Source organism: Ammodytes marinus (genome assembly GCF_949987685.1).
Source record: "Ammodytes marinus genome assembly, chromosome: 16".
Classification (NCBI taxonomy): Eukaryota; Metazoa; Chordata; class Actinopteri; order Uranoscopiformes; family Ammodytidae; genus Ammodytes; species Ammodytes marinus.
The window spans coordinates 7,350,169-7,360,368 of NC_137220.1; the positions used below are offsets into that span (position 1 = coordinate 7,350,169).

Here is a 10,200-nt window from a genome sequence, read left to right on the forward strand (position 1 = left end):
TTCACACGGACAAATAGCGTTTTGTGATGAGATGAGATGATCACTGATTTGGACATAAAGGGATTTTGAGAACAAGCATTCTCCAGAATCGCTGACTCCACCTTTTATACGGTTGGGATGTATGCACAAAGCCGTTGTATTGGATCACATAAGATTTAAACTGGAAACTCAGTAAATAAGACTTTAGCTTTGTTTTCTGCCTTGCATAGTTAAAATGGATGTTACTATTAAAGATGTAATTGCGCAACATGGATCTTTATGTTGTTCTGACATCTTGATTTGTCTTTCATCCAGCTGATAAATGGGTAGCTGAAAATTGTACAGACGACCCCACGCTTATTGACGCTGGACAGGAGCCCTGTTTGAGCAACTATGCCAACTGGCTGGTTGTCATCCTCCTGGTCATCTATCTGCTGTGTACGAACATAGTACTGGTCAACCTACTCATCGCTATGTTCAGGTACGTGTGTTCAGATTTTGAATGGTTTGTTTCAGTTCACGTGATTTTCTAGCGACTAAACAGACTTCAAACAGGAAAAGTGTACTGCATTTGGTACAGCAAAGAAACACCATGTATGAAAGAACGTAAGCTCTCCATATGCATAATAAGATTCATGTGCTCTCTACAGCTACACCTTCTCCAAAGTGCAGGAGCACAGTGACACCTACTGGAAGTTTCAGCGTTACAACCTGATTGTGGAGTATCACTCAAGGCCCTGCCTGGCACCACCCTTCATTATCTTCTCGCACCTCAACCTTTTAATCAAAAGATACATCCGCCGCATCCCTTCAGTCAAGAACAAACACTTTGGTGAGAAGTTGCAAGTATAGCATAAAGACATATAAGTGACAGGTGGCGGGTTTTTATGGCAGTTTATAGGGAGTGGACATTTTTTTTTATTTATTTTTTTTTAAGATATTTTTTGGGCATTTTTATGCTTTATTGATAGTGCAGAGAGACAGAGGTGAAATGGGGCAGAGAGGGGAGTGACATGCAGAGAACGACAGCGGGTGGGAATCGAACCCGGGTCCGCTGCTGGGCCCGGCCCGGGAGGGGGACGCCTTACCAACTGAGCTAAAGGCGCCCCCAGGGAGCGGACGTTTTTGTCCTTCCGGAAATTAGTGTGCAGTAAAAGTTAAGGACACACAAGGGTTAAGGGGGATGTTAGGATCACAGTTTACAGGCATTTACAATTTTTGTGAAAAGGAAGCTAATACTGACCATTTGATGAGTTTCAACTCTCGCCCATGGTCAAAACTTTTCCTCTAAACACATGTGTAAATTGTATAAAAAAGAATTGCTTTGTTGAACTACACTGAATGTGGTGACCTTGTCTGTTAAGGTATGTTGAATCATAATCGTTAAATCTGGGATATGTTCCAGATGATGCTACCTTCTCAGGTAGAGCAGAGTGCTGAGCCTGTTTTTCTATGTGACCCACTGCCTAGGAACTAGTCCTGTCATAGACTGGCCTTTAAGGGAAAAAGCAAGCTAGGAGAAGCTCGGAAAATAAGCATTCTCCTTATATTGAAAGGATCCATTTGGGGTGCTTTGGGTATCTGTCCAGAAAGCCTCTCTGACTTACCTTTGGTACCTCCACAGACACTGTACTGGGCACAAATCTTATTCACTAAAGATGTCCACATACTGTACATGTGTGCTACTCTTGCCCTAATTCCAGACCTTTTTACTGATCTTCTCTCCTCAGTCCTGGAGCTGCGCGGCAGGAAAGCCAGCCGCCTAAACACATGGGAAGCTATCCAGAAAGAAAACCTCCTGTCAGCTCAGAATAAGCGGCTGAGGGAAAGTGACACAGCACGACTTAAATCTACATCTATCAAGTAAGTTGCCTCTGCTATTTTTGTAAATGTATATAATGCTAAAAAGATATGCATGCCCTTTTAAGGTTAGAATTAACCTTTTATTTGATGTAAAATTAGGACTGACAAAAAGAAACAATTAAAATAAAGCCTAGCTTATTAACACCATTAGATGGTTATTGTTATGGCCGGCCATCCCAAAAAAAAAAAAAAAAAAAAAAAAAAAAATGTTACGGCCGGCCATACCAGGCTCGTTAACCGTCCAGTAAACAGTAAATAAACCACAATGAAACCGTGAATCAAAGTTTAAACCATAAGGTAATTTATTAAATCAATCCCACAACTCGACCCAAGCAGGAGGCTGCAAAAGAAAAAGGGTAAACGGGAGGAAGCCTGGGGCAGCCACAGTTGGACTGCAGTATTGCCCAGGTCTTCCTCCAACTAAGCTATTCCCCGGCCCCTCTAAAACTACGGTCAAAGTAAAAAACACCACCTGGCAGCCCCCCGATTAACTAAACCATAAACTAAAGAACAACAAGCAGGTCAGCAGCCGAGCCGTCATCCAGTCAGTCAGAGAGAGCGAGAGACCGGCACAGGCCACGCCTTTAAGCCCCACAGGAGCAGCAGCACCAGCGCCCACCAATCACAAGGCCACTCCAAAGTACTTGCGACATGCTCAAAGAGAATAAAGAACTTGTTTACCTCCTCCTCGGAGAAAACCGGAATAAGATCAATGTGTTCGGTAACATCTAACTCAGCCGGCGAGAGCAGCTCACGTGGAGTCAGAGAGAGAGCGGCTCTTTTAAACGCAGCATATTCTCCCCCTCCAACTTCCTCATCTCTAACTGGCAAGCGATTCCTTTTATTCATCCCGGACGAGCCCCCATATGTTACGGCCGGCCATCCCAGGCTCGTTAACCAGCCAGTAAACAGGCAAATAAACCAGACGAAACCAAGAATCAACGTAATAATTATGTGATTTATTAAAACAATCCCACAACTCAACTCAAGCAGGAGGCTGCAAAAGAAAAAGGGTAAACGGGAGGAAGCCTGGGGCAGCCACAGTTGGACTGCAGTATTGCCCAGGTCTTCCTCAACTAAGTTATTCCCCGGCCCCTCTAAAACTACGGTCAAAGTAAAATAACACCACCTAGCAGCCCCCCGATTAACTAAACCATAAACTAAAGAACAACAAGCAGGTCAGCAGCCGAGCCGTCATCCAGTCAGTCAGAGAGAGCGAGAGACCGGCACAGGCCACGCCTTTAAGCCCCACAGGAGCAGGAGCACCTGCCGCCAATCAGGCCTCAGGACACCTGAGAGAGAGAGAGAGTGTGGAGCAGCAAGAGGAGGGAGGAGCAGAAAGGTGGGAGCGCGTAACAGTTATATCAAATTAGTTCATAGTTAGTCCACTTACAGACCTGTTGATTTTTCCACTGTAAAATGTCTCTCACTTCATGCAATATCGTAGCTGATCGTCGCTGTCAAAAATGTTTCTGTCATTTTATCTGACCATAAAGTTTGAACAACTCTCCTTAAGGATACTTTTCTGATCATGTCAGTATTTTTCATTTGAATTTTTCATGTGTTTTTCTCCTACACATGGAAGGTTTCTGAGGTCATGAAGTGCATTCCAGCTTGTTGGACTGAGCTGAACCCTGACTGACATACAGTATTAGCTGACATTTGCAGCTGGCTTATTTGTGTGTGTGTGTGTGTGTGTGTGTGTGTGTGTGCGTGTGTGTGTGTGTGTTTCTGCAGAGTGGACAGTGTGCTAAAGCAGATGGCAGAGATCCACGACCATGACCGGCGGTTGCGGCTGCTGGAGACAGAGGTCAGCAAAACTTCTTCATTAACATGCAAGATCTAGTTGTGTGAATGTCCTCAAGAGTTAAAATGCAGCTTTCAATTGCCAGAAAACATGTTGGTGCTTTATACATTGATTCCTTAGAATATACATAGCCTTTGTAGTTAATTAAGAAATATTTCTTACGATGAAACAGTTACTTAGTAAGAGGTGTTTGGTGCTTCTTTTGCCCAGTGCCCCAACTGAGTATCCGACACGTTGTCCATCTGCAACTCCAACTCAGTCCCTCTCCTTTGAACATTTTCCTGGTTGGGTCCAGATTAAAAAAAAAAAAAAGATCCTACCTATTTACAAAGTACAGTAGGTTTTTTATAGTTTCATTGTGTCCCATCCCTGCATACAGGTAAGCTCACTGAATATGTGGCAGCTGCTAATAGGGATGCACGTAGCGACTAAGTTTATTATTTTTTATGTAAGCCTACAACTGTAGTCAGATTAAGAGGTGTGCGTTGTTCTGGCAGGAAATTAATCAATTAAACATTTTAACATTTAAATATGTTTCTTCACTCATTCATTCAAACTGATGAAGGCTATACCGCCGAATAGAAACGCTGACGTCAGACGCACGGCCATCTACAAACAAATCAATGTCCAGTATAGGGAGAAGCAGTCCATGTAGGTGATAAACAAAGATGTAGGTATTTCATGGAAAGTTCTTTAGTGCGCTGGCGAAACTGCAATGTTAAACCAAAACTAAGCGGATCAAATCCATACAGAGGATTAAAAAAATAGTCCTTAGTTAGGACCTCGTTTTAGGCTTTTAGCTGTGAATGCCCCCTAACATCACAGCGGGGCTTTAGGCAGGGGTCAAGAAAACCTTTTTCCTTTGCTTTGTGCTGCTCTAACTTTTTTTTTATCTCTCTCCCTCTTTTAATAGCCCACACCTATAGGCCTACACACACGTTCATTCTCACACATTTTATGTTCAAGTCCAAGTGATGGGCAATTAATTACTCACCGTCTAGTATTTCTGGTGCCGACTAGTGAGGCAGTGGACGTTTACATTTTTAACCGACTAGTCCTTTGCATCCCTAGCTGCTATCTGTGTGTAGTGTGCATGGCGTGTCTGGTTTCTCTGCAGCTGTCGGCTCTGCCTTCTCAGCACTCATCCATCTGTCTGTGTATCTCTACCCCAGCTGGAATACTGCTGTAGCACCCTCTCCTGGATGGCAGACGCTCTGTCTCAGAGCAATCTTATAAAGACTGACCGCCCCCCTCCAATCCTCAGAGGTGAAGTTCATGGACATCTAACCAAACGTCTTTAAAAGGAAGATTCTGTTTATTTAGGTTTCGGAAGTTCATTGATAGTGGTTAATACATGTACTACTGGGGCTTTTTAATATGATGATGTGATGAAATGATGAAGCAATACTTTAAGATGTGATAACATTTGCAAACAAATGAGATAGGAATAAATAACACTATATTATAAAACATTGTAGTATAATTGTATTGTCAGATTGATAATTAGCTATAGTAGACACATAATAATGATTTGGAGGTACCGATTCTGTAGAATCTGCCTGTATTGTATTTATGTTTTCTTAGAGAACTGATTTCTTTGTCTCGGATACTATTAGTAATTAATAGTTATTTTTTCCTCTATAGATCTGACTGCACTGTCTCCAAGCTGAATCTTTGAACTCGAGGATCAAACACACACAAGCATGCATAGTTTACTCTGGGCCATTGTGACAAAGAGCACCTTATAATGTTGTCTGTTTTACTTTATTGATTTCATATGTATACTGTTTAATTTGCATGTTAAAGCTAAAGCTACACTAGAGCGTAACTTCTGTTGCCCCCATGAGGAATTCTTGGTAATTACGACAACACTGATTGTGCATGGTTTTTATTCCTTCTGCTGTACGTCCAGGTTATTTCTTAGCAGTAGAATCAGCAACTGAAACACACTGAGAACTGGCCTCGACACTTAACGTTTTGGAAGTCGGCACTCAAATTTTTCAATAGCAAGAAAGAGGAATGTTCTGTTTTGCCGACCGACCACGGCAATAGTTTAATTTACCAGTTAACTCCGCTGTTCGCTAAACAAACGGAGCTTAATACGTCACCTAGTTCATTGCTCTGATTGGTTGTAGTGCTATCCAAGTGCGTGCAGTGGTATTTGAGATGCATGCGTAGGTGCCGCCCCTTAAGTTGGTAAGGTCTATTGATCGTGGCCAGACCCTATATAATTCTAAATGGGTCTGGATTTCCAGGCTAGCATTTACTAGCTTAAGAGCCAGGTATTTTTCTCAGGAGTTGTTAGAAACCAAATTAAACTAAAATTAGTGTAAATATTGGACTAACATTTACTATATTACACCAAATGAATGATTATGTTGTTCTGTAACTGCTGCATATAGGTAACAGTTTGCTACCTAGTTCACTATAACAACTTTATACAGTGATAATGTTTGCTCTGCGGACCCTTTCTAGCCATATAATTGATGCAAACGTAATATTGGCAAGGCCAACAGACGGCATCAACCATCTATGCATTCACACAGAATAAAAACTAAAACTAAAATACTTAGTTGGTGGTAAAGGGAGGGTGTCATTGCAAAATATATAGTAAAATACCCGTTCAATGTTTAATATTTTCACATTTGAGGTTGTGATTGTATATTTTTTTCTTTTTCTTTGTGAAACAATATGTACCTCTTACCTCTGACAGATCTTAAAATGCAGATAACTCTGCTATTGTCTGTCTCCTCTACATCAATAAAAACTATCACGGTCCTGTTGTAGACAATTTAGTACACTGGTGTTGTAGGGCTTTCTTGATGAATGACATGCTGATTTTTAGCTTTCTGCTCTTCAGAGCTTTCCTATTTAGGTGCAGGTAGTATCTTGCTAGCTTGATTGACAATAGTAAATTTTAACTCCAACACAGATAAACTTCACAAAAAGGACAAGCAACACCTTCATAAACTGTCAGTCTTATGTTGATGAGACCCTTATGAAATTTTAAATTTTATTTTTTCAGTCAGTGTTAACATTTTCTGTTATCTGTTGGTATCATGATAAGCTCAGCGCCAAGGCAAAAACTGGTCTTTATAAATTAGAAATCTTCAGCAGTAAAATCACAGGTGTGCAGCAATTTAACTTCACTAACCTAAAAACCGATAGGCAGTGAAGAAGGTTAAATCCATCTTTCTTCTCCACTTGTTAGTTTCAGACCCTAACCTTCTGGCTCCCGATTCCAACTTCCCCTAACCCTAGACCCATAAATATAGGCACTTCTTCATTCCCTTCAGGGTGGTTAGTACCATATACCTTGTATTTTATTGTACTTGATTGCAACCATTTGTATTTTTTTTTCTTTTTTATTTGTTGTTCTTTATCTGTCTTGCTGTAAAGCCAAATTGCCTACTGTGGATAAATAAAGTTGAAAGTTGTCAGCAAAGTTGACCTATATGTACTGTATACTTTATGTATGTGTCAAGGCAAAGATTCATTATTCAAACTGCATAATCCTAATAAACAGGATTTTTTTCCATGCGTATCCATGAGAAGATTATTCTATTTAGCAACAACAATGTTGTTGTTGCTAAATAATCTTACTTTCCTAAATATTTGGTATCAGTTACGGTGCCATTTCAAATTATTATCCTTGTCTATAGTTGCTCCCATTGTTGGTAACCACCTATTTACCCCTGCTATAGATACGTTATTTTCTCTGTGGAAAGCAAAAGGCATTAATTGCTTTTTGGATTTATCTGAAAATTTATTTTTTTCCAGTTTTCCAGTCCATAATATAATTCCCGAACGTAACGATCACATCGACCAGCACAAATATGCTGGATAGGTCGGGTTTGGTTAACAAAGCAAAGCCAGAGGCAACAAGTGTAAAAATACAACATATCCGCCAATGTTGTTGTGCCTAAAACTAGGGCTAGCTTTAGCCGGGTCTGACTTCAACATTGTGAGGTTTTCACACTAAACCATAAGATAGTTTTGGTTTGCAGTGTCCAAGTACCAAGCTTTGTTAAGATACGATTCCAAATACCCCAGTTAAGCTCTTACTGGAGTTATCCACTGTTAAATCCACCCTGAGGACCTACGAATATTAGCTCAATGGATGTGTCAAGAATGTCGCTTTTTGAGCCATGTTTCTTTAAAAATCATGATGTAACAGCCCATAATCCGTTTTTTTTTTAAGATTATTTTTTGGGCATTTTCAAGCTTTATTAGACAGTGCAGAGAGAGGGGGGATGACCTGCAGTAAAGGTCCACGGGTTGGACTCGAACCCGCGACCACTGCTACGATGGCCCGGAGCCAATATGGTACACGCTCTATCCACTACGCCACCGGAGCGCCCCACCATAATCTGTTTTTGATCCCCTGTAGTTTGGGGAGAAGCCCCACAAGACCTGGGCTGCTAGGCGGAGCCAGCAGACATTAATAGCCAATAAGAGTATTCGCAGGGTTGTGGGTTCCGGAAACAGATGTGTTGCCCACCAACGGCGCACAGCCAATCATACTCTCTCACAATTCATTGTCCTCGCATAAAACAAAGGTACAAAGGTACAAATCAAATTGCATTTTGATTGGTGCCCCACAGATTTCAGGGCTCTTGTCCAGAAATTCTTGCAGACTATCCAATTTGTACGCCAGGGTTTGTACATCTGCGAGGAAGATGCTGGGCAAACTGAGAATTTACCCCTTCCTCTCTTCCATAGCTTTTTGTTTACAATTTCCACACTGACTGAGTCGGTAGCATCCAATGTCTTGACGATCTCTCAAATGAGCCAGAAATTGTTGATAAAGAAGAGAAAAATCCTATTTCTAAAAGTTCTTGTCGGCTGTCTGAAATGTATGAAAGACTGTTCTAAGTAAACAGACTCTTATAAATACAGTCTGATGTTGTATACTTTAATTTATGACTGGCATTTAGTTTGGTAACATATAAAAACAGAATAAGCAAGAAAGCCCATGGCTTTCTTCAGTTAGAGAATGAGCATATACGTAGCTATTTCCTAAAGGACTGCATACCACATACAAATCGAACTTAATGCAAAATCATATTGTAGCATTGAGTATTTTTTGCCCAGTACCACGTTATACCCTTTAATTAATTCTCTAACTAACTCACGTACGTGCGCGTACACACAAACACCAGTACCCTTAGGTAACTTCATCATGGAAAGTGATTTCCTACTTTAGACAGTCCTTACATGGAAAGAGTTTGGGTTGTATGTGGAACTGGATCAGATTTAGGGAGGCAAATGAATCCTGCTTGGGTATGCCAGATCTAGTTGATGAGGCGGCTAATGCAGTGCATTGGCTGTCATCTCTTCACCTTAAAAAACCCTGACCAACAACTTGAATAACACATTATTTTTCTAATAACCAAGACCTGTTAGAGTAAAATGAAGTTGTGCTAAAGCTAAAGAAGAGAGGGTACGTGCCACTTAAGCATCTGCTATTTTCCAAACTCATGGTAATTATTTAATTAAAGACTTAATGAGGTGGGGGAATAAATGGTAGTTAACTAAATGGGTCAAGTGGGTCAATGCAGGCACCGTCAGAGGTCCAAACTAAGAGAGAAGAAATGTCTTTGGCATGTCTGAGCTCATCTCCTCTTTCAACCGCTTTGCAGTCTTCATCTCGATCTGATCTCCCTTCTCATTCTGTCCCTTTGCTTTTTCAAACTCAGCTGTTTCGGACTGCCGCTCCATTTGAAACTTTCCCCAAACTATTACTAACTCAAACCCATAACATTTTATCCTAGATTTTGTGCTATCTAAAGCTTTTAATATAAACTTATAATGGTGATGATGTAAGTTCTTATATAGGTTAATAAAAGGCTTATCCGCTTCTATGTTGGTACGGGCTGGGTTTTGTCTGCTGTGCAATCATCTAGTGCATTTGTCTCATTTGCCTTAGGGATTAAATAAGAATGTAGAATAGATCTAAAACAACTCACAAGGTTTTTCCCCGGCATTGTGTCCTGGCTGACTGCAAAAGAAAGATCAGTTCTAGTACTTGATGTTATTGACTTGGCTACAATATGGCACAACAAAGAGTATGAATCATTCAAACAAGACTCCTTTTTACATTAACATCAGTGTGACCTTAACCATAATCTGACACAACTGATCAAACAATGTAAAGTGAACTTAAAACAATGAAAACACAAACAAAAAATGTGGGCAGTATTTTATGGTTTATTCAGGGTAGGTTCTAAATGGGGTTAATGGAGTGAGACAACTCAGTGGCATCACAACAAGAGGAGCACATTTATGTACTGACTCTAGTCAAGTTTGGTTTAGGAGGGGTATCAAAGGTTCTTGTCATTGACCTCTTTCTTCATGAAGGTGTAGGTGAGAATTGACAGTGATGTGGGATACTGTGCTAGTCCCACACAGACAGAGCCAGGATAGCTCACATTACACTGACTCCTACAGTGTGTGGTTTTAAATAGAGAGGTTGTCAACTCCTCATTGCGCCAATCCATCTATTTTAGGGACAGTGTGTAGGGGGAGGGACAGACCAGTGGATGGGCTAG

General features: G+C 40.9%; 1 protein-coding gene across 1 annotated transcript in view; it reads left to right on the forward strand.

The window, feature by feature from the left end:
* trpm4a (transient receptor potential cation channel, subfamily M, member 4a) overlaps positions 1-7,185 on the forward strand; it is a 28,600-nt gene extending 21,415 nt beyond the window's left edge. The window contains exons 23-28 of the mRNA XM_080043858.1: positions 295-460; positions 630-811; positions 1,710-1,842; positions 3,580-3,652; positions 4,822-4,915; positions 5,294-7,185. Coding sequence (XP_079899984.1) covers positions 295-460; positions 630-811; positions 1,710-1,842; positions 3,580-3,652; positions 4,822-4,915; positions 5,294-5,319 — 674 coding nt within the window. The 3' untranslated portion in view covers positions 5,320-7,185. The remainder of the gene's footprint in view (positions 1-294; positions 461-629; positions 812-1,709; positions 1,843-3,579; positions 3,653-4,821; positions 4,916-5,293) is intronic.
* Positions 7,186-10,200: the final 3,015 nt, after the last annotated feature.